Source organism: Carassius carassius, chromosome 30 (assembly GCF_963082965.1).
Source record: "Carassius carassius chromosome 30, fCarCar2.1, whole genome shotgun sequence".
Lineage (NCBI taxonomy): Eukaryota > Metazoa > Chordata > Actinopteri > Cypriniformes > Cyprinidae > Carassius > Carassius carassius.
The window spans coordinates 17,362,024-17,387,604 of NC_081784.1; the positions used below are offsets into that span (position 1 = coordinate 17,362,024).

A 25,581-nucleotide genomic window follows, 5' to 3' on the forward strand; every position below is an offset into this window, starting at 1 on the left:
ACACACACACACACACACACATACAGTTGGCATAGGGAAAAGTGCTGATCTGGTGATCAGTGATCTAAATAGGCTGAAGATGTCACACCCTCAGGATTTGAGTGAGCCAATGAGGAATGGTACCTTTTGGAGGGAAGTTTTACAAAATCTTTGTGACTAGTATGGTGTCTTGCATATGAAATTAGATTGGGGGGTTCAAAGAAGAATCTTTAAGATTCTTATAAAACTAATGTGTTGCATAGGTATCAACATATAATATACACTCTCATTTAGATCATGAAAAAACAAACTCATTGATACCAAACATCATATAAATGAGGTTATATTAACTAGTGATCCGTCATAAGCATGCATAAAACATATACAATACACAAAAGACAATATACAAGAACAGTAACAGCATACACAATGCCCTACAGTATATGTGAATTAATAAAAAAGAAATGTTTTTATTTAGAGAAGAGTCCTTTTTATGTGCATTATGTGTCTGTTTTTGAGAGACTTGAGTTAAGAGTTGCTTTGCACATTCGTGGGAGCCATAAACCTACAAAGTGTTATTAGATAGTGTTGCTATGGAACCAGAGGTCTGTTCTGCATTTATTGAGGAGATGCATTTGGGGGAAGGGTCCATAGACCCTTTGGTTAGATGAGGGGGCATTAGATATTATTTGTTAACTATAACAAATAGTTGTGTGTCTGTTTGGTCCAAATACTACACTTCTCTTAAAGAGTAGTGGTGTATCCCTGGTGTCATGGCCAAATTCCCTCCACTGGCCCTTGTCAATCATGGTCTCCTAATAATCCCTACTGTTAAATTCTGAGGTGTTAGTTACCCCCCCCCCCCCCCCCCAAAAAAAATAAATAAATAAATAAAAAACCTCTGCATGTAATAATCGAGAACACGGTCTAACACTTGATGGCTACTCTGCCATTTCTTTTTCATCAGTTAGGAACCTAGGTGTGTTATTTGATAGCAATCAATTTGATAGTGAAAATTTGATAGTTTCAAGCGTTAGTAAATTTGTAAATGCATTTTTCCATCTTAAAAATATATCTAAATAACAACCTATGCTTTCAATGTCAAATGCAGAAATGTTGAATCATGTCTTCATGACCTCAAGGTTAGATTATTGTAATGCTTTATTAGGTGGTTGCTCGGCATGCTTAATAAACAAACTCCAGCTGGTCCAAAATACAGCAGCTAGAGGGAAGTATGACCATTTCAGCCTGGTTCTGTCAACTCTGCACTGGCTCCCTATTGAACATCGTACACATTTTAAAATCTAACTAATTACTTATAAAGCCCTGGATGGTTGATCTTCTCAGTAATTGAGTGAGCTCATATCACATTATAGTCCTTCACATCCACTGCAATCTCAAAACTCTGGCTATTTGATTATACCTTTACTATTAAAATCAACTGCGAATGGTAGATCGTTTTACTATTTAGCACCCAAACTCTGGAACAATCTACCTAGTGTTGTTCGGGAGGCAAACACACTCTGTTAGTTTAAATCTAGATTAAAGACCAATCTCTTTAACCTGGCATACACATAACATACTATCACACAGATGAGTCCTCTGCACAATCTGACCTGTGTTGCAGCCTGGAATTAAACCAAACCACGATGGTTTTGTCTCTCCAGAGGAGAGCTGGCCGACTGATTGAGCCTGGTAACTACCAAGTTTTTTTTTTTTTCTCCATTTCTGCCAACAATGGAGTTTTGGTTCCTTGCCACTGTCGCCTTTGGCTTGCTTAGTTGGAGATGCTTAATTTCTAGCAATATGCAGCTTTACAGTGTCAAAATCTGTTTTGTATAAATCGCTATATAAATAAAGATGACTTGACTTTTTTGATATATTAATTAATTAATTTAATCATTTATTCATACATGAAATATGTAGGCCTATTTCCATTTAAATTATTTGAGACTCTTATTTGGATAATCTTGAACAGATTGTTCATTTAAGCTGATTTTTAAGAAGTTGCCTTAACCGTCATTAACTTGTATTAGTGAATGTTAGGAAATAAATGACAGTTGACATGACATGATTGACTGATTAGAATCAAGTGTTCCAGAAAGCTTAAAACTTTAAAACTCATTTACAAAACTGCATTTACATTTTTTACAGAAACTTAAGGAGCACCTGGCTGGTAAACATAACGCAAAATTACTTTCAAATGTATTGTTTTTGTATGTAATTCAAAACACAAGTGTGCTTTTTGCTTTCTTGGCAATATTTAAAAGAGAAAATTGTGTTAAAATCATCATTAAATGCATCATTCTGGACGATGGACACAATGTGACATTCTGTCTGTGTAAATATGGTTTAATAAATGAATTAACTCCATAAATAATGGCTGTAATGACATTTTAGGGAACAATAAGTCTGAGCATTGTCAGGAAATAGTTGATGTATGAGTTTCATGCCTCAGCAGTTCCTCAAAATGAATCGGCACTGGAAGATAGCTAGGGCCTTGCAACTAGCCCATTTCCCAGAATTATCTACTTGTTGTCAATTTGCACAGTGGAATTACACATGCAAATTGCACTGCCTGCACAAACACCACTTGGAGATGATAAAAACAAATTAACAAAGGCTATAGAAGAAGGATTTATTTCACTGGCTCACCCAGGTCAAGCAATACATGTATTTGACGATTGTGTGTACCCAATTTTGGTGTAATTATATCTGCAAATTATTCTTTGTAATCTTTTTTTTTTTTTTCCAACCTTCTTCTTAAACTCATAATTAGCTTCCCTCGTTTCTCTCTCAGACTGCCCTGTTAGGCTAACAGTGAATAATCTCATCTGGCTGTCACCCTTCTTTTCCTTTTCTCTTGTGCTGCGGCATCGTCCGTTATTTTTAAATGGCTTGTACTGCAGAGGAAAACAGACATAGCCGGTCCAGGAGTCAAGCTATACATAATAACCCTCTTAACATGGTTTCTCATATTCAGAGCTAAATGAGGAATCCCTGGACCTCCGCGTTGGCTAGTATTAGATATCTCATTTACTTTGTACACACTCAGCTAATCTGCTCTAATGAATTCTGCCAACCCAAGCCAGATCCAGATGACTTTAAATGATTACTCTTTCCTCAGACATGTGCTTGCTCATTTGAGGTTCAACTTGGCTGGCTTGAAAAAAAAAATAAAAATAATAACAGCCTGTCACAGTAAGATACTAATAATTAAGACTTCGAGTTTATCTCACCACACTTACCACCTCTTTTCCATTTTAACCAAAACTAATAAGCATTTTCAATTTTTAAAACAACAAACTCTAAATATATAATAAATGACCAAAATAATGATCTGGAACTAAAACCGAACAAAAGTGTCAATGTAAGGGAAGCATGAAAAAAAAGAAGAATCATAATAATTTTGACACTAGTAACTGGCACCACCAAATTACCTTTAAAAGTTCTAGTTGACTTTGACATTGAGTTGTCACATATTTAATTAAATTGGTATTAAATTTGGGGCGGTTGGTATCAGTTAGCAATGGAGAGGATATGGGCTATGTAGACTGATGTTTAATATATCTTGCTGACTTAAGCCCTATCATGTCATGTTAACTTAAAATTCTTGATGTTGGATGAAATTGATGTTTTTAAGGACATACAGTAACCAACAAATACAACATATACTTAATCCTGTAAGGCCTAGAGTATCATGAATTTCTTCAACCTCTAAATTATCAGAATGGTGAAAACTTTGCTAAAAGAAAGAAAAAAAACCTTTCCAAACAATATTCTTACATTTGATTGATAATGTATACTTCTTTAGCAAGTAAAAGCCATTTAGGTATAATTCTAAAAATGTCCACCCTTAGGCCATATTACATGACTTTTTGCTGTGAAATCTTTATTGAACATTTACTGGACTGAAGCAACTTAGTCCATAAATCATAATTTCATTTTCAGAAAAGAATTTTGAAGGTTATTTTTCCATCTCTCATATATCATTGTGTTGCATATGTTTTGCCCATCACAACTTAAATTGGATAGCGTTAATCTTAAAACTAAGTATCTAAAAATCAATGTATTTTGGGGAGATATAGTGACAACTAATATTTAATGTTTATTTTTATGAAAGTAGTCTGCTAAACTGTTATAAATGTCATATTGAGTTATATTATAAACAATCAGAATTTCATCTTGGCCTTATAAGCTGCATCATATTTTTGCTCAGTTTGGGGCTCTTTGGAAATTGAGGTGTTTTCCCCAATATAATTCATCCCATAAGTGCATAGGCATAAAAGGTCAATAAATACTTAAAGAAGGTTAAGGTTATCATAAACTCAACTAAAGAGGCAGTGTGCACAAATGAGGAGCATTCCTCAGTCACTACAGGTTCAGTACATACATGTAGAGACAAAGATAGAGAGAGTTAGAGGGACAAATGAGAGAGAGAGAGAGAGAGAGAGAGAGAGAGAGAGAGAGAGAGAGAGAGAGAGAGAGAGAGAGAGAAGAAAAGCAAATGAGAAAGAGCAAAAGAGATCAATTGTTAGGCACATTCAAAACTAGTGGCACCCCCGCTGGAGGCATAACAAGCAGAAATTATATTGATGAAAATCTCTGACATTAGGACAATACAAATGAGCTTGTTGCCCCCGAATCTGTGCACGCTAAATAAATAATTTAAGTAAATAGGTGGTTTTGCAATTAGGCACAAAGCCCACTATTTAGCAACAAAACAGAAAACTGATGTTATTTGATATAAATAAGCAATTTAAGCATCAGTGTTTTTCGTCTGCCAAGGCCACAGGCTAAACAAGATTAGCATGCTAATCATTTGAATGATAATGTGGTGATGCCCTCAGCTGTCTGAATAAATTGGAAGACATTGCTCATACAAGAGCATTCTTATCACTCTGGAGAACATGAGCAATTGTGTTTTAGTTTGCCATTTGTAAAAATAAAAAAAAGGGAAAAGAAATATATATATATAATTGCTGAACTGGCATACAACTATGTTTGAATATGTTTACTCATTCCTACCTTAAAATGCGGTGCTACTGCATTAATTGTAGACCTATAGTAGGCATACAGTTAGTTTTGGTTGTTTGTAACAAATTTATCACCAGAAATAACAAACCAATCGTTTTAGAGGAATAAATGTTAAACATAGACCAGTAGGCTACTTCATATAATATATAATCTTCATATTTAATTGATTTTCAAATTATAATTTGTAAAAGACCGTAGTTAAACATTTTTCCACCCACCATTTGTCTATTTAGATTAGATTTAAAATAATTTATCTAGTAGTAGTAGTAATAATAATAATAATAATAATAATAATAATAATTCCGTTTGAGTATTTTTCTTATTGTTCTTTTTATTAATATACAGAGCTGGACAAATGGTCGAAATTAACTGAAATATTAGCCGTGAACTATTTTTCATTACGCAGAACAGCGGCCGCCACTATTCTGTAAAGTGGAGGATCACGTTTCATAGTAGATCCAAGTGACCAATCAGCGTTTCTCTTACAGCTGTTGCTCCTCCGCCGATCCAATAATGAAGCTCTATGTTCAAAATGCGGAAATACAGAATGCAAAGGTAAGCGTTATGCTGTTGTTGGTGTAGTACTTTGATATATTATGATATTGTTAAATCAGTCATCTATAGCGTTTAATAATATTTTTTTCTTTAAACATAATCAGCGCCGTTTTTTTTTCTTGGCAGAGGATAATGCGGACGTCAACAATATTCAAGTTTTGGATGATTTGCCAAATGTAAGATGTACAGTGGACTCTTGCCGCCGGGTCTCACTGAGGCTGACCTGAGCTCGGATGATGCTGATGAAGGGGAAGCAGCAGAAGACAGACAAGGCGAGCAGCTCTCACGTCAGTCAGACACAGAGCCTCATTCAGCTTGTGAACAGGTTCAATGTAACAACACAAACGCTGGTCTGCACAATGATGCTTTTGGGAATGATTGTCTTCCTGGAGTTTCCTTGGATAAGTGGCAAGTACGTGGATCTGCTGTAGTTAGGAGTGCAGATCTTGCAGTGATCAAATGATGTATTATTGATCTAACATTAATTGGGCAGTAAACAGTTAATCTCTCTACAGTATAAACAAAACAAGTTGCTGTTGGGTCATTCAGAATTTATTTTAATATCATTATGTCAGTATGCATAAAAAAAATAAACTTTTTTTTTTTGTTATTGTTGCAGAAGTTCAAAGAGCTCCAGAAAGCAAAAGATGATCAGAGAATGAAGGAACCACAAACAAAGCGGAAAAGGAAAAGGCGCCACAAGAAAGGTCATTATAAAACGTTTTTTTTTTCTCATTACCTACCCATGCTCTTCTTCTATATTGTTTCTACTGATGTTAACAATATCCTATTTATTCATTTCAATGCATTCATAACAATTAGTACAGCTTAGTTGATTTGTGTTTTGAAAGGAATTTCTCTTGCAGTCACAATGCCAGGCAATTAGTTTGGTTGTTGGGGTTAAACATGGGTGTCCAGTAGGATTTACTACACTAGAACTAATTTAATCCATGGGCATCATTGTTTGAGGAGATGAATTACACAATTTCACACTTTCTCATTTGCCATAATGCTTGTACATAACTTTTTTTATACGCAATGTATTAACATATTTTGTTTTTTACACCTCAAACAGGCAGGACACAGAATTGTGATACTGAGCAGGAAAGGTATGATGGACAGTTATGGTTTGCTCCAAGACAATTGATGATGATTTCCAGAATAGATCATTCCATCAAAACATCAGTATATTATTCAGATGATCATGAAACAGACTATGAGAGATGTTGTGTATTGTAAACAGCTTGAGGCTGAAACACATGTTCTTAGACCGTACGCAGTTTTTAAATTAGTTTTTTCTGGTGGTGAGGTTAATATATACTGAATAACTCATTAATATTAGGGCAGTGAACTCTCCTCCCATTTTAATCCAAGTTTATATGATGATTTTAAATTTAAATATACTTCTGAAATACCTAATATATTTGTTCATTGATGGCAGAAATATTGCATTTCCTCTTATCTAAAGTAAACTCGATGTGATACGACTTAAATTCGCAATCATACATTCCAAAACCAAAAAAACCCACCAACAACAAAAAATGCAAAGGTAGGCTGGAATATGCTACACAACTTTTGCACAGATTTTTGCTACAATCTACTAGGGCTGCTCCGATCACGATCGGCCGATCGTTAATGCGCATCTCGTCAGTAAAGCCGGTTTTCTAATCAGCTGAAAATTCCCTCAGGTGTGTGATTTCACATAGAGCAGCTGTTACTACACAGAGCCATTGACTACGTTTACATGCAGTTAAAATTCGGGTTATGGTCGGGTTAAGGTCACTATTCGGGTTTCTGAAACATTCGGGATAACCCGTTTACATGCGTGAGCAGAGAGAGTTACCAATCCCGATGTAAACGGCGACGCACAGTTAGCGTCTGGACGTACGGACAACAAGACGCAATATGCGTCATTTCCGATTCTTCTTCCTGTATCCAAAGACAACAACAACAACAGCAGCAGCAGGCGGATAATGAATAGTTTGGGGCAGATAGCGATAGTCTTTGTTTGCGCTTTGGCGCTGGTACTGATCCACCAGCAGCACTTGACACTACTGTGCCTCTATACTGCACGCTGGGTTTTTTTATGCGCCGTCTCTACTCAAAAGACCAAGATTCCTTGCGAATAGAACATGCGCAGAACACACATTTTGATGGGGATATGCAGGAATGCGTTTACAAGACCAAATATTCGGGTTAGAAAAGGGGTACCCCAGGTATAATATCCCGGTTTTTAAAAACCGGGATAGGAGCATATCCAGGTTTTTGCCTGTGTTTACATGGCCGTGCGCGACCGGGTTATTGCTAATATGCCGGTTTTGAATGGGTTATTGGCTGCATGTAAACGCAGTCATTGTTAACTGAGAAGATGTGCAAATCCACGTTCATTTTCAGCGTTTATTTGCGCATCTTCTCAGTTAACAACAGCTCTGTGTAGTAACAGCTGCTCTAATTTTAAATCACGCACCTGATGGAATTTACCGCTGATTAGAGAACCAGCTTTACTGACGAGATGCGCATAACGATCGGCCGATCGTGATCGGAGCAGCCCTACAATCTACAGATTTGAATCGACAGATTAAGATGAAAATGTAGTGTATGATGGGCACAGACTCTGTTTTGTATCGTAAGACTTTGATTCTATCCAGTCGGAGAATATCAAACATGTTTGGTATTTTGAGCCGATTTTAGAGCACATATTGTTTTCATATGTCATGCATCTCCAAGCAACAAAGCACAAGTTTTTGTATTTGGAACCGTGTATGTTTTTTTTTTTTTTTTTTTTTTACAGAATCAGCAGTTGCATGAGGCTTCATGTTTTTTTTTTTAATCTGTTCAGGTCATTTCAACCTTGAGGGAAAAGGAGGGGAACAAATTCTATTACAACATTCTTCATATTTGAAACCTCCTGCCTTTTTCACTGAACACACATATATTCCCAATGGCTCTGTATTCCACCAGTTATAGCAAAATGGGATGTGTGCAGAAATAATTGAATCTCACAAAGTATACATGCTAGTCCTGGAGTGAATAATAATAAAAATAAAAAAGAAAGACTTGTCATTCTGTGTCTTTGCCCAGGGAGCCTGAAGAGAAACGGGAGGAGCACTGGAAGGAGCTCACGCAGTATTTTGGCATCAATGATAGACTCAAGCCGCCTCCTTGTAGCAGACCTCCTCTCATGGTAACAATGATTTCCTCCGCCATCTTCCTCTTCCACTCTGTGGGTGTCCTAATTCCACTCAGATGCTCAAAGAATTTTTATCCCACTGCCTCTCTCTGTTCTGTGCCTACTGTATGTGTGACTCGTAATTGTTTTCTCTATCAAATGTGAAAGACAGAGCGAGGAGGCGTCTTTTCTTCTGCATGACACTGAGCATAACAGAATAGATCATATTATATTTAATGATGAGATTACCTTAATCTTGACATAAGGATGTAGCTGCACTGTCTGTTCTGGTTGGTGTTTAATATTTCTTATATGAGGTGGATTTTGCCATTGAAAGCCACAGCACAATGGAGTCAAGAGCTCTCTGTAATGCTGTAATTCAGTGATAGGGAGGGGAATGCTTGCAAATCAAATACACTGGACAGCTTCTGTAACAAATATGACATGAAGATTTTTCCCACTCTGATGCTGAAAGTCCATCACATGTTGTAGAGCAACATAAACAATAATAAAAAAACAGCATATACCTTTATTTGTCCTCTGTAAATGGACCATTTTTTAGTATTACCCACTCTTAAACCCAGCACAGTGAAGTTGGATTATATCAGCTTCTTTGAGTTTCACATTTTCTTAAAAATGTTGCAGTAGAATCTTTGTTTGTTTCATAGCACTTCCATATCGCATATAATTACAGACAAATGCTTAAATTAATGTTAATGTGTGATTGTTTTGTTAGTGGCACTTGAGACGACTTGAAATCTTGAAAATTGAAACTTCTCCAAACTAGGGCTGTGCGATTAATCGAAATCGAAATAAAATCGCGATTTGAGTGTGCGATTTCTAAATCGCTTTATAGTATGATTTTCTGCGGCCCCGACCTCCCGCAGTATGTTATCTGAACCAATCAGGATGCAAGCAGCGTTATAAGGCAGCGTGTATCTGAGCCTTATACAGTCTATTATCTGAGCACGCACATCTGGTTTAGTTAACAGAGCAAAGGAAATCTGCGTGCGAGTGGATAGATTCATGCTCATACATTATTTAATGTGCTTTCTCGTTACAATAATGCGCTCTTGTTGCTGCTTCTGAACCTGCTTCTGATATTCAAACATATGAACTGAAAACATGATTTATTTTATTTTTAAAGTGCAAGCTAGATTGCAACATTTAAGAGCCATTACACCATTAAAAAGCTACTATAATGCATTTTATTATAATATATTGTTTTCTTTAAATTAACAACAGGGGAAAGTGCCCTTAGTGGATGAATCACCATTATGCCTTTTTGTAATGGAAGTAATTTACTTCCTTTGTCTGTATAAAAAAATATTTGCAAACACACATTTAAATCACCATATTTTATGTCACTGTAGCTGTTAGCAGCAATGGATGTTTGTCTGTGGTGTCTGCACAGGTTTGCTTGGATATCGTTCAGCTCAGTTTCATTTAAAGCAATACATCTTTTTTTGCAGTATATGATTTTGACCTGTACTTTGTGAGATGAGAGCAGAATATGTAAGAGAACGAGGAATGATTTCAAGAAAGCTGACTTTGTACATTGGCACATATTTATAATTGAATTTCGTCATGCAGGAATTTCCTGATTACATTTTCTGTAAATAAGTCTCTTTTAGTGAAAAGCTTTGTAAACAGAACTAATTGATTTGTAAATTCAAGACAAATTTGCACTGATGCGTAATACTTATTCTGCAGCATTAATTAAAACAGTTTTTGCCGCTATTTTTTAATTTGTCATGTAAGCAGAATGTTGGCAAATGTAAATTGCTTTAAGCAGGAAAACACTGCTAATTCAATTGTCCATATCGTGTAGTGCTGAGTTCAAATTTTGCATTAGCAAGTTAAAATATTTGGTTATTGAGTTAAAATATTGTTTTGATTATATATCTATCCAGTTGTCCTGTTAAATTAGACAGCTCTGCTGCCCCATTTCCCCTCACTTTCAAAGGCTATATCTATTTTGGATTAAACACTATTAAAGGGCTGAGCATATGCTGTGAAAATACAATTTAATAGAGTTGTGAGCGAGGCTGATTGAAACAGTCCCTCTGAAATGTTTACCTAAGCAGAATGAATATTATATGGCCATTCCTGAAATCAGAATATGGAATATACATTAGCTCAGGAATAAATTACATCAGAATGTTCATACATGTATTGTTGGGTTTTCACAACTTTTTTTTTTTTTTGCCCATAAGAGCAACAAACACATCTAGAATTGTTGAAATGTGTAGAAAATGAGAATGTTGTGTCTTTGTCTAATGGAGATCCATAGTAGCAGACAGAGAGCTCTGCTCCACCAGTCCTGCTGCTTTGATGGAAATATCTAATTAAAGACCAACATTTATGTTTGGTAACCTCCTGTGGCTAGACAGATTTTTTGCCTAATATTTAATCAACCAACGATTTTCATTTATGAGAGGAAATCTACATATTTGTTGTAATGGCAATCATTTTAAAAATAAATGCCTGGGGGAGTTTTTAAGTTACTCTTTGATTTTTTTTTTTTTGGAAAATCACTTCATTTTATTTCCCTCCTTCTCATCTTCAGTCAGGCCTGGAAAAGAGCATAGAGAGTGCCATTGCTGAAGGGGACTGTGGGAAGGCGGAAGAACTGAGTGACAGACTTGCTACTCGAGAGGTATGTTGCCCTGATAAGCCATCTCGGGGGGCGCTTCAACTGTGACAAATTGAGCTAATGGGTCTGTGGCCATTTTGCCTGCAAAGACACAGGCTACAAACACACACACACACACATACACATCATTCGACTTGGGCAGAAAGTCTTGCAACCCTTTTACACTAAAGTTAATGGAAAGCCCTCCCCCAGTTTGAAGTAAGACAGTGTCTGTAGAACTTTCGGTTCTGCCTTTTAATGAAGGCTACAATGCTTTCAACTCGAGCGCTAAAACATTTTCAAGGTGCCAGTTTTACACCTTTGAAGTGAGCTTATACCTAAATACAGTGCCTGCAGTTTTAAAAAGACACATTTTAGGAATGGACATAGGATCAAGCGCTTCGAAGCTAATTTGGCAGAAAATTTAACATTCGCACAGCTGTAATTGCAGTTAAAAAGACATTCAACTTTTCTGAAGTTGGGGCAATCATAGCGGGCAATATTTTTAAGCCTCACAACTTTGATTCAATGGAATCTGAAATGCATTCGACTAAATTCCGGCCTAAGCTTTGATTTCAGTATTACTGCATGGAATTGATGTTCACTGTCAACCTTAAACAGTTTAGTACAGAAAAGGTGTGGGTGCGTGCTTCCACTTGCATATACATTAGATGAAGTTGAAGCATTTTTAAAGAAAACATGATTTTTTTTATGTTTTTTGCAAATATCATGCATATATCATCACTTTGTCCCAAACTGTGTGTTTTTTACTACAAAAGTGGTCTGACAATAGAACAATTGTGCAAATACTCTTCTTTTTTATTGTATTGTGTTGTTGGGGTTTTTATAACAGGTCTCAGTCTGCACACACACAGTAAACAAGCTTTATTTCATGTTGCAATTTCATTATGATACATTGCAAAAAGTCCAAATAAATCTTTGTTATTAACTTTATATCTAGGTTAACTAAATGGTTTGTAGGACTCATTCTTAAGTCCTTTTTTGTGATAATTTTCTGTGACGTTTTTTTGCCATACTGCAGCCGAAGCTATTCCTGTTTTTAAATGTGTTTTCAGTTTCTGCAATAATTAATTTTCTATTAAGATTAATTTTGTAGTTTTATTTGTGATAAAAGGTCATGCTTCGATAAAGCTCTCCCATCCATCTAATTGGGAGGAGCAGCGTTAATCGTGTTAACCTCAAATATGAGTTTCCTACGTAATCAATTACAGCTTCTGTTTCTCTTGGTGTAAATGTGAAAATTACACCATTTACTCCACACTAATGAAATCATATTGTGATGCTGTTGATTGTTGATCTGAATCAGTTCAAAGCAAGGTGATAATCATGCTCCTAACAAGCATTAAATTGCTTGGTAATGCCAACAACAGCAATTTTCTTTTGAGAGTCTTTACGCAGTAATCCATACAGATGCCACTTACACTTATCTCTGGAGTATCTTTGTGGTTTTATCTTTTTTTTTCCCAGGTAGATGGAAACATAACTGTTTCTTTGGAAACCATTCTCGGAAACATTTCATCATTACATGGGCTTCATTGTGATGCCACACGTCTACATCAGCCCTCGCTTTTGTTCTTTTGTTTGGTTCAGAATGGCAGATTTAAGCATTCCTTCACAGAGAGTTTATCTAGACTTCAAAAGCAGGTAAAGAATTTCAGAGATGCTGTCTAAATGCTTGCAAATAACAGCACTGAAACGTTTAAGGGCAGTCCCTTTTATCAAATAACACTGCTATAGTAATTCTAGCAGGCTATGTTATTAGTTTGCCATGGCTTCCAGGTAAAAACACAATTACAAACTGCATGGCTTCTGTCTTTGATTGACTTACCAGGACCATGTTGTCACAGAAAGCTTCTTACAGCATCAGTGGATTTCAGCAGACTTAGCAGTCTTGAGTCTCTTGCTCAGCCAGACAGCTGAAGTCTGCCTTTGACAGAACACTGGCAGTCGCTGTGCAGTAATGCCACTGTTAGCTGCTGTATTTGTTCTCCACTAAAAACTGTATATTACAGTTTTCGCCAGGTAATGTGCATTTGTCATCTGCTGGACATAGTCCCTCATGCTCTATTGATGTAGTGTCTCTCATGGAGATGTGGGTATGAAAAATTTCCACTATTTATCCAAAGTTCAGGGTAACATCATTCTAAGCTGTGCAGTGACAGCTTTCTAACAGGTTGCACATATGGAAGATCATTTATGAAATTTGAAGAGTTTCAGGTTTAGGTACATTGAGTTGCACCATTTGTTATGTTAGCCATACATTATGGCTGAGTGTAAGTGCCACTGTAGCTAGCTATATACTAATATGTAAAAGTTTGGGGTTGGTAAGTTTTTTACGCTTGCCAAGGCTGCATTTGTGTGATAAAATTTCTGTAAAAACACCAGCTTTTAATTGGTAACAGCAGCAATAATTAATCTTTCACCACTTTTGTTTAGAAGAGAGTAGTGAAAGGACAGGAAATGATGGAAAGAGAAAGGGAGGAATTGAATCTGAAAGTGTTGCGAGCGAGATCTGAACTAGAATAACCTATATGAGCACCAGAGCTCAATGTGTCAATCATTAGGCCACTGCTCTTCTTTGTGCTTATATTGAATCACAACACAACTAACCTTCTATCATGCAACATGTCCTGTGTATATAACACAAACTGAGAAATATGTTGCCCCATTTCAAGGGTCCTTGGGGGCGATTTGGATATTAGTGAAGCATTTTATGCCCTAATTTCTAATCCGACTAGTATTCATTATCACGGTACTCTGTGCGGCCACAGAACACTCTGCCCAGGATAAATGTTCCTGCAGATAATGCGGTTGAACAACCAAACAGTCAGTAATCCCAACTGTGGCAAGCCTCAATTTCAAGCTTCTAATAATATTTGTGTCTACTGATATATGAAATAGCATGCAATATGTTTACATGCAAATACATCGTTAAATTAAAGTGTTCAAAATGAGACCGTGATATACTAAAGGTCTTGTGATATTATTTGAGCCCTTGTTTTTGTCCTCGAGAATGATCTTTATAAAAAATGCCTATGCTTGAAGGATTGAATTGGTCATAACCAATTTATCCTCTGGAATAAATCTTTTTTCTTTTGCTCTCAACTCTATGCTTTATATATAAAAATCTCCTGTTTGGAAACATTTAAAATGTAGAGGAATTATCGGTTGCTTCCTTGTGTGGCTTTTTAATCATATAATATTTTCCCTGTTTCCTTTAATCTGCAAATTAAAGCAAATTTGTTAAAACCTTCTTTCAAGTTATCCTAAAAAGAGTGTGATTATGTGGGCTTTCATCTTTGTCCGGGTGTTTAAACACAAATGTGGATAGTAAAGGTTCTTTTGAGATTTCCCTTTCATAAAAGAATATTCAAATATTCTGTAGAAGGTTTAACTCTTCTTTTGGAAGGTAAAAGCCTTTTAATTGATCAGAATTAAATACAGCATTATCAAATTCCCTGCATACCCTCTAACCAAAAGAAAAGATACAGGTGCCAGTTCAAAGTGCCTAAGCAAGCTTAAATCTAAATGCTAGGAACATTTTGCCTTTATGAAAATATGAAGTACACTGAGATATGTATATATATATATATATATATATATATATATATATATATATATATATATATATATATATATGTTTATTTCTAAGCACATTTAATAACAGAGCTTCAGTCTAAGTCTCTGTGGGAAAGACGAACTGAACAAGACTAAACAAAGGACTGTCACACTTTATTATTTCCTACAGTTTTTCTCTGCCCTGATCACAAATATTAGCTCCGCATTACCACTTCAAAACGCAGACTTCTCCGCCTTGAGCAGTGGGGGGTACTGCGTCCATTTCAAGTTCTCCAGGAGTCAGACAATATGAAAATGATTCAAAGATGGAGACACAGTCTAAGGAGTTGTTGGAGGGAACAAAAAAGTCGAGTGAGTGAGCGGGAGTTCATTAACATATGCACATATATTCCTTTCAGTGTGTGACTTAAATGTTCTTTGCGTCACAGCCAAGATTATGCATTAGAATTGCCGTTAGTACACCTATTAAATGTGTTGCTTTGCCATTTCCTTTATTAGCCTTCATCTCTGACCAATCAGCTGGGGTTTTGTTCTAATATGCTTTTGAAGTACAGCATGTGTCAGTAACTACGAACAGGTCTCTAATGACAAGGTTCTCTGAAAGTTTGCCTTTGTGTGTATTTTACAGAGTGTCATACTGTTTGAAGTGCCATTATTGCAGCTAGATCAAACTCATTGGTAGAGACCAATCCAATTAAAATGCACTGGTTTGACAGATTTTGAGAAAGAAGTTAGTGTGCTTTTGTACAGGCTTGCTAAGGCTTATTGGATTAAATATAATGTTTGTCTATTTATTTATTTTTATTACACTGTAACTACTTTTTTCAGATTTTGATAGCTCTATTTTAGGTATTTTAGCCATCGATAAATCCCAATCTGTACAGAAACACTCTTCATCCTGTGCGGGCCCCTCTGGCAACAAGAAAACTGCTAAGCAGAAACTCTCCTTTTTGTTCCATTTTCTTTCAGCATTAGCAATTTATCACAGAATGAACTTTTATTATATCTGTAGATGACTCACATTAAATGTTTTGCCCATTCATTTTGAAATGGGTTCTAAGCTTTTATCAAATGCTGGGGAATCTCATTTGGATTATTCTATTTCATTAATTACTTGATAGACAAAGCATACTTTCAATGTAGATTTTTTTTTTTTTTTTTTTTGCTGTTTAATTAATTAGCATGTTTTCTCGTTTAATTAAAGCCATTTTTTCTGAATTAAAGCCCACAGCAAAACACATATATAATTTGTTTGTAATTAGCCCTTAATTGGTGGTAGTGGAAGCTTAGCACCCTTGTTTCCTTTTTTTTTCTGATTGCCATTTTATTGCCAGTCAGTCATTAATTAAACTGTTTTTCTAATTAGCTTATAAAACTGTTGATGGCACATTATTGCAAGTGTGAGTTCAAAGCTTGCTAATAAGCCTTGCCTGCTCAGAAGAGGGAAGATAATGAAATGCGCACAAAGCCAGCGAACTTTCAGACTTTTTTCCACTCCCTTGTTCCCTGAAGATGACAGTCTTATGTATCTGGAATCAGATTATTGAGGCTGAAACATAGAGAAGCGCATTATACCGAGAGCTTTTCCAGCTAGATCCCCCTCAGAGAGGCTGCTTCTCTGTATGTCTTGTAATGCTGTTTGTCAAGTTGGTGGCAAGATTACAGGAACTCCTTGTCTTATTTCCCCCACCACCCCCTTGAGACTGATAAGCTATGTTAACTGGATCTTTCACTGTATACAAGGATATCAAGTGTAGGACTCTCAATATGTCACTTTTGTTGAGAGGATTTGGTCTCCTCCGCTTTAGTGTAGATGACACAGGGTATTGTCCCAGGAGCGTGGCCTGTTTCTTTTCATTCAGGCAATTCAGTGGTTTTCTTGCCATTTCCCTTGGCATTGTTTTGATGCAAGCTGTGATTATTACAAGCCATTTAAGATGAACCCATTTGGCATGGTAAAATAAAATGATGATTTTATTGATTTATTGGTAATGTTAATGTAAATGATTGTGAGAAGATTAGTTCTCAAAAATGAAAAAGTGTTCACTATGCACTGGAGAAATTATATAATTATGCAATATTCTCATGTAAGTGGAATTGTATTTATGTGTTCATTTATTGTTAAATTGGCGCTACACAAAAAGAAAAAACGGAGAAAAAGCACTGTGGTGAAAAAAGGTCAATTTCAGCACCCACAAATGCAATGGGCTCGATCAGACTATCTGGGATACAAAAATGTGAAAGTACGATCATCTGTCCACTAGATTATGCATTTTATGTCTTCATGCTGTCAAATAAACAGGTGTATCTTGGTACAGGTAACACAGAGAAATAATGCACATTGTTAATTTACTTATATAAAGATAGTGTAACAATTCAAATCTGGTTGAAAAATCAGTTCAACCTAACTTTAATTAAACTGGTCATGTCCACATCTTATACATTTTGAAGAGGGAAATTAAAAAATGAGCTAGTAGCATTTATTAAGAATTGTAAGTACAAACTACCCATAAACAACCTTAACTGGATACTTATTCCAGTCTTACATAAGTCGACTATGCCCATGTTATATTGGCGTTAAGTGTTTGTGTTTCACTTATTTTACAAAGTGAATGTTATGTGCAACTATTGTATAAGCTAGTATAGAAATGTAGATGCTGAGTTTTAATTGTTTGCAACCCTTGCTTTTTCGGTATGTGGGTGTGAGTGAGACAGCTATGGGTTACAAATGCAAGCTCCAGATTTAATTTAAAACCTAAAGCTGCAAGGGAATCACTAGATTTTTTTTTTTCACATAGCATATTTATTTATTTATTTCAAAGCTATTTTTTAAAGATATGATCATTAAAAATATTATTTATTTCAAAGCTTTGTCTGCTCTGAGTTTGCAAGCCACTATCGTCATATAGTTTGCAACCGTTTTCATATATTTATGAAAGGCTCAAAAATTGCAAAATTATAATGAATGAACAGCACTTTGAAATCAGGTAACAAGATAGCATTGTCAATTTATGCAAAATGCTTATATTGCATGTTAATTTGCTTTTTAATCTACTTACAACATTTGCCATGGCAGTCGTTGATCTTCTATACATTACCAACTGGGTTCTGCAGCACTGTTGATTTCACCCACCTAGTGGCCCCTCGTTGTAGTTACAGTGCTGAGCAGTCCCTCACAGACCTTTCAAAGGTCATGTCATGTAATGGTGCTTAATAAACCCAGCACTGAATAAGGCTTTGCCAAGGACTGGCGTAAATGGCACACAATACCTATAAAGAGGAGAGAAGAAAGGTAAATACACTGAATGTAATTCTTACCGAGATATGGGAAGGATTTGTGTGACTACCTAGAACAAAGAGCACAAGCACTTTTTGTTGTGAATGTTACCCCAAACACACCCCACCCCCCGGCCCACTTGTATCTTTTGTTTTGTTTTGGGGGGGATTGTGATTTTTATTCCATTTTTTTCCCGCCCTGCATTTTTCCTCTGTGCCCGCATTTGATGTGAAAGGATTTGGCACTAAGTCACAAGAGGGAAAAGGAGGGGGATAAGGATGAAAAAGGAGGGAAAATCATGAAAAGTGGATCAAAAAAGTAAATGAAAAATAATGTCATATTACGGAAAATATGAGAGGCTAATTTGTGCCGACTTTTTGCTAATTTTGTTCTTGCCACAGAAAGAAGTGCTGTCACCTGCTCTGCACTACACTGATGACAGTGCCAGTGATCCATGAAATAAGCTGCCGCCGGCTTTGTTCTGATAAGAATGAACAAATCTCCACAATGTACTGCGCTCCCAATCTCATTTTCATACTTGCATGCAGGCTAAAAGAAATAAGCTGTTTGCAAGGCTTGATTAATCAGACATTTGAGAGCTTTTTTTGTCTCTTTGATCTATTCTGTCTCCTAGGTAACTTGCTTGATAATAATGTTGAGCCCCAGTAAAGACAATGGTGGATAGTAGACTGGACTGATTTAAAAAAATAATAATAATAATAAAGACCTTTAAGGTTTTGAATATAGTAATGTGTGTGAAAATTGTGGTGTCCCAGCTGAAAGAGCGAAGGGGTGCTTTATTTTGGTGGCGGGGGCTAAATTTGGTTAAATCTGGAGTGGATGTGGGTAATCCTTGTGTCGAAAACACAGATGAATCTGAAGATTTAAACCCCTTGACAGCAAAAAAAAAATCCTGTTTTGTTGTCTCTTAATGCTGCTTTTTACCCATGACATTATTATATATATATATATTTTAAATAAAGCTTGTTTGCGATCTGTGCATTCTTTTCTGCTCGCGATAGCTTTAGCACCTATAACACACCTCTCCCAAAACACCCTGGTGTGAATTATCTGCAAGCGGATCTGCGCTAAACATGGGAATGATCACCCATTATAATTTCCCTCTCTGCGCTGTCTTGCTAGAAAACATGATTTATGGCTCTTAAAACCTAGAAAAAAAAATGGCAAGGATTTAAAAAAACTGTCATAGTGTGTTAGCTTCAGGTTATGCAGACGCTTTTACAAATCTTCCAAGTGCCTGTATAGATGAATGCCTCGAGGGCCCAGCCGGAACCCCGCTCTCTCAGCCTGCTAAAGGCCTTATCTTAAATCCAAGCAAAGTACCATTAATCTTTTTGAAAGACCTTTATGGCTTTTAATGTATCCCAAATTAGAACATTTTACACCCTTGGTTCCTGAAATATGGCGATAAAAAGCCTTTAGAGTTTAATTTCTCCTTCCTGCTCGCTCTGACCTGCCTAATCCCAGCATGCATTAGGAGATATTTTAGTTTCAGTCTTTCTAATAAAGTTTATCCCACTTAATTAAAATAGAAACATTTTTTTTTCACTCTCTTGCTCTTTCCAGGTTTTGTCAAGCCTACAAATGGTGGCACATTTCCGCATTACCAACTTTGTTTTTTTTTTCTCTTTAGTTCCCTCTGATTGTTTTCTTTCACTGTTCTAAAGAATTACTTAATAAATACAGTGGAGGTGAGAGAAAAGCAGTGGATAAAAAGGCTTCTGATGATTTGTCCAAGTGTTTATCAGAGTTTCTTGCGGTCCAATAATAAACCCATCCCCAGAGTGATGCAAGAGGCCCGGACTCTCCTTTTGTTTCCTGAGCCCTCTGTGTCGCTCTGGCTATTGGAATTAATCTAGCCACACCACACACATTTCCCCTCACTGATACCGCCGACATGCGCCTCTCGCCTCCTCCATTCATTTAGCCATCCTAAGTACGTGCACTGCAGTTTTCAGAATTAAAGGTCCTCTTTAGATGAACAGATTAAGTATGTGAGATAATAACATTAATTATGCACATCCATGCTGAGTGGTGAAACAGAGGGTTGGGTGTCCTACTTCTATCTATGAACCAAAATTTTTTTTTTGTACTCGAGCATCTGTGTGTCCATCTGTGCTGCCATCCTCGCTGTGATGAAGATATGAACCGGAGGCATTCTACGAGCACCTTCTTGACGCACTGGCAGGACTGGTGAGGTTTGCCAGGCAGACTGACTTTCTCTTGCTAATGGAGCTTGTCTCTGTCTCCTCAATAGCTGGCCGTGAAAATCGCACAAGCCGCCGATTGCCGTGACTTCGCCCGCACCAAAGAGGAAGCGGAGGCTTCCAGGGCAGCCCGAAAAAGGAGGAAGCAAATCGCTTGGGGGTTTGTTGTCTTTTTTTTCTTCTTCTCTTCGTCCCTGGTGCTGATACCCTGCAGTTTCATTAAGTCACTCTGCATTTCACACTTTAAATGTCCCCTCTTTTCTGGTCATGCTGCTGTGTCTTAACTTGTGTGTATTCGCTAGAGCTTGAGTATGTGGATGCTGGTTATCTTTTTGGTCAGTCAGTCCCTTCAGAGGGTCTCTGAATGCCCATTGTGAGCTTAGAGCAATGATTATACTTTCCAAATTCAGTTTTTGCATTGCCTGCAATTATATGCAACCATATTTATCCAAACAAATCTGTATTTCTGTATTGCATTTTTTATTTAATTTTTTTATTCCAGATTATTTTGAGTCAAATTTGTCACATTCACAGTCAAATTTTTTGTTTGTTTTTTAGGTTTGAAGCAAAGAAAAGATGGGAAACCAAAAGCAATATGGGATTCATGTGACATTCACTGCAGTTGATGAGTAAAGATTTGGCATGTTGATAATTGTTTATAGACGTAATCTTTTGATAGTACAGTATTATTGCATTCAAATGTCCTTTTTTTATAATTTAACATTTTATTTCTTTCTGAATCAGTTTTTTTTTTTGGTCAATCGTTCAGATTTGTGGGTCATTTTTTAATGTAGCTAAATAAATTCCATAAGCACACCATTATTGTTAGATTGGTCATTATTGTATGTATTTTCTTTTTTTTCTTCTTTTTTTTACTTATAATTAAATCTGGCGCATACAGCTGTGCATACCATTTATTTACTGCCATAAGTGGGTTAATCAGGAGCCGCTTATTTTCTTCCACGGAGGTATGGAGCGAGAGAAGAGAAAGGAGAGATTAAGGGTCTAATGCAATGTACAGGATAATATGCAATAGGATTTGCCTGGGCAAAATGAAATTTTTTAGGCTGTAAGGAGGTTTGAGCAGTCATAAACGAGGAGTTTAGTCGGGTGCTAGTGTAAGATGACTGTGCGAGGGAGAAAGAGAATGAAATGGCGAAAGAACTCAACACAAGATGCATCTTCGAGAGGATTCCCATAAACAGTCCACATTTTTATAAGCATGTCTGTTAGATAAGACTCAGTTGACTGCACTTTCCAAATTTGAAATGTCTTTGTTTCCGTATAGAATGTATAGATATTATTCTATTGATATAATTAATTTAAAGAAATAGTTGACCAAAAACATAAAAAGAAAATGTTGTTGGAATTTCTCCCAAACCTGGATTTTTTGGAAAGAAGAAGCTTTAAAAAATGTTAATGCTGCTCATTTCCGTAAAATGACAGCGAATTGGCACCAGGGGCAGTCAAGCTCCAAAAATGCACAAAAAAAACCCGTGAAACATAATAGAAGTAATCCATATCCATATTTTTCCAAACCTTTCTGAAGATATGTTATTGGCTTTCCTTATGTTAAAAATAACAAACACACACACAAAACAGATACGGGTAAATAAATAATGATAAAAATTTTAGAATAATTTTATTTCATTTTATTTTTTTTAGCATGATTATTGTTTATGACTAGCACCTTCTTTTTTTAAACATCCTTTCCTCCAACCTCCTCCCCCTCATGAGGTCGTTAGCGGGAATGTGGAAACTCACTCCCTTGATTTATGCTCTGCTGGCCTTGAGGCGGTGGCATCTGTAATTTTAGGGCTTTGACATAAACACCCTGACAACAGACAACTGTAGCACAAACTTGTCAGTGCTGCCTCAAGGCAAGGAGTGTGGTTTCAACCCTGCCAGTTACCAAAGAGACTCACTGAAAGTAAAGCACCGCTCTATTGTAAATGCCTTCTTTAGTATATCACTCAAATTGTGTTAAACCGTGTCTACAGCGGATGCAAGGATCTAGAAGACAGTAGAACCCATTATAATCAGTGATTCTCTCTACACTGGATGTGGTGCGGCACGAGGCGATGCAACATGACAAATCCCCGACAGTAAACTGATGCTTCGTTCTGTTTCTGAAGTTCTGTTTCCAAGTGTCGGCGCTACTTCTGATATACAAGACAAATGGATTTGCCATGGTTGCTCTGTTGCGTCCAGTGTTGTGAAAAATGATAACGTCCAGAGTAGACAAAGTTTTAGACGTTTACAGGCCAGTGTTTCCAATGATTCTTTTTGATAAAAATCTTTAAGTCTTTTAGAATTTATTCTGAAGAATCTAGATCTGGATACATAGACAAAATTTAATAAATAAAAATAAGAATGTTCTTAAGTTCTGTTAGATATTTATTGACCACAAAGTAGTGGATTTGATGAATTTGATGATGAACCCAACAATGTTGTTTGACAATAATTGATTAAAAAAAAGAAGAAAAAAAAATCACTTGGTTAAAAGTTTTCTTTTAAATGTTGTTTATTTAATCGCTTCATTTTCATTTCCACAATTTGTTTTTCTTTTCTTTTTTGAAGGATCACGTGACACTGAAAATTCAGGGTTGCATTCACAGAAAATAATACAATAGAAAAAGGGTATTATAAATTCACAATATTTCTGTTTTACTGATTTCTGATTAAATGAATTGGTGAGCAATAAAATACCCCGAACCTTTCTAAACATAGTGTATGCATATTCAGATGTAGTGTTAATCTTCAGTATATGAACATTTCATATCATTTATATCTGTTAATTATCTATTTAAAATTGGGATTTTGTAATCAGATAGCTCTGTAAAGCTTTACAGTATTTTTATGAAACTTGCCTTGATTTATGCATATTTCAATAACTCATGCTTCCACAAATCACAAACATCTCTGAATGTGTTTAGAACATGTCCATCTCATCAGTCTACCATTAGTCATCTCAGTCTTTTTGTGTTTAAGGAGGGCAGATGTCGTCACCTGTGAGGTGCTAATTACACCCATCTTGCAAAAGTCTAAATACTGAATGTCTCCTCTGCTGAAAGATGACAGCTTTTCACCATTCCTGAATTCCAGGCCTGAAAGTCACACAGATTTACGATGCAAAGGCTTGTGCAAAATATTTTTATTGTTGCATTGCGCAACAGCCTGAAGAATGTTTCCAACAGTGTGAGGTTTGCCAGAGACATTTATAATTATTAGGTATAAAACTCACTGTCCGTCAGTTTTTGTCTAGAAGTGGTAAGTGATTGTTAATGTTAATGCAAATACAAGTTATACTATATAATAAGTGACCCTATATAATTCCCTTCAGAATTTGTGAACGTTTTGTTGCAGCAGGGGAGATGGGAATTTTTTTTAAATTGTAATAATATTTCTCAATATTACTGCTTTTACCACATTTTTTATAAAATAGATGCAGCACTGGTGAACATAGGAGACCTTTCAAAAACAATATTTTGACCAGTAGTGCGTATGAATATTAAATTCATTCATTGATATGACTGAAAATAGTGATTGAACTTGTAAGTGACTCGGATGTTGATTCAGTAACTGCTGGATTCAGTTCAGTGATGGATTTGCCAAACTAATTCAAAGCGGAACTTTCTTCTTTTTTAGATATTCATAAAATAATAATAATAAAAACTTAAAAAGTACGCTCATAGAAAAAAAAAGTTTTGGTAATCAAGCTACATTGAGTGTGCTGTGTGTTTCTGATTCAACAAAAATTTCCAATTCATAAGAGTCATGTTTTTGTATCAGAACAACATTTTTGTGAAATGACATTCAATACAGACTGTGAACTCTGTGATATAACTTTTTTTCTTAAATCTAGCATTTTCTTTAGGTTACTTAAAACAAATGTTTTTTGTTCACCACAGTTGTACATCAATGGGATGAAGTAGACTCTATTAAGCGCTGCCGTCCAGTATTCTCCTGGTAGAGTACCTTGAATCCTTCTGGTCATTTAAAACCAATGGCAAAAATATTGAAATAGTACACATGAAATTATTTGTTCCAGTAAAAACCGAGCAATGATTTGTGTGAGCAAAACCTGCACCACATTCCTCAGCATTTTGAAAATAACCTGTACATCATTTACAGTAATCCCATGTCCTCCAGGAGTCCGGAAGGAACATGCATCAACTGAGAAGCATACATAAACCATTTCACCATGAGGGAATGTTCAAGAGACTGGCTTTGAGAACATGACCATCCTTCCGCTTAGAGGGGTGGCTTGGCGGCTCACCTCCCTATCAAAAGCATCTCAGTCTATTAATCTCTCTGAACATGGCACAAAGCCTTGAGCTGTGTGTTTGTAGCATCTAAAGCAGGACAATCCGCTTTTTGACGTAGGACATTTTTGATGCTTGTGCAGCGTTTTTTAACTGCAGGCCTGTCTTACACCTTGACCCGTATTGATTTGTTGTGAAGCGCGGAGGAAAACTCCTGATGCACATGTTGAAACACTTAAGGGGGAAAAAAGGTTATTTTTAGGAAAAGAATAACATAAAAAAAAATGAAATCTGACACCAATCCTATTAGATGCTTGAACGTGGCTGCGGTGCATTGAAATCCAGGTTTTTGTCGTGAAGGAGACATACGGATGTAGCAATCCCTCTTCACTAGAAACCTGCCTCACTTGAGGAAAAGAACACGTAAACAGAAATACAAGATGAACCTAGAGTACAAAATCGCTGCCCAGATTTCCTAGATAAGCGGTGTTTAGCGTGTTGAACAGTGTGATTAACACCAATCCATTTGGGACAAGATTTACTTTAAATGTAGCTTCGAACCAATTAAACGTTTTGTTGTGTTTGTGTGTGACCAGGCACTGCTAGCATTCACTTCACTGTAAGACAGGAAAAGAGGAGCTGTCTGTGAGGATGTTGATATTTTCCTCCGCTGATTTAACGACCCATTTAATTCCGCCGTGTCCGCGGCCCTCGCAGATGTTTTGCAGTTTTAATTAGTGTAATCATCGCTCTTGAGAGAGGCCAGGAGGTTACTCAGCGAGCCTTGTTTGTCAAGATGCTCAGAATAATAACCAGAATACGTGTCCTTTATTCTG

The 25,581-nt window shown here is 36.4% G+C and overlaps 1 protein-coding gene across 1 annotated transcript; it reads left to right on the plus strand.

The window, feature by feature from the left end:
• Positions 1-5,580: 5,580 nt before the first annotated feature.
• Positions 5,581-21,132, plus strand: LOC132110772 (protein FAM204A-like). The gene is made up of 7 exons (XM_059517705.1): positions 5,581-5,983; positions 6,191-6,278; positions 6,647-6,680; positions 8,653-8,755; positions 11,310-11,399; positions 20,531-20,640; positions 21,039-21,132. The coding sequence occupies exons 1-7, from the start codon at positions 5,753-5,755 to the stop codon at positions 21,088-21,090; spliced, it is 708 nt and encodes a 235-aa protein (XP_059373688.1). The 5' UTR covers positions 5,581-5,752; the 3' UTR covers positions 21,091-21,132.
• The last annotated feature ends 4,449 nt before the right edge of the window (positions 21,133-25,581 follow it).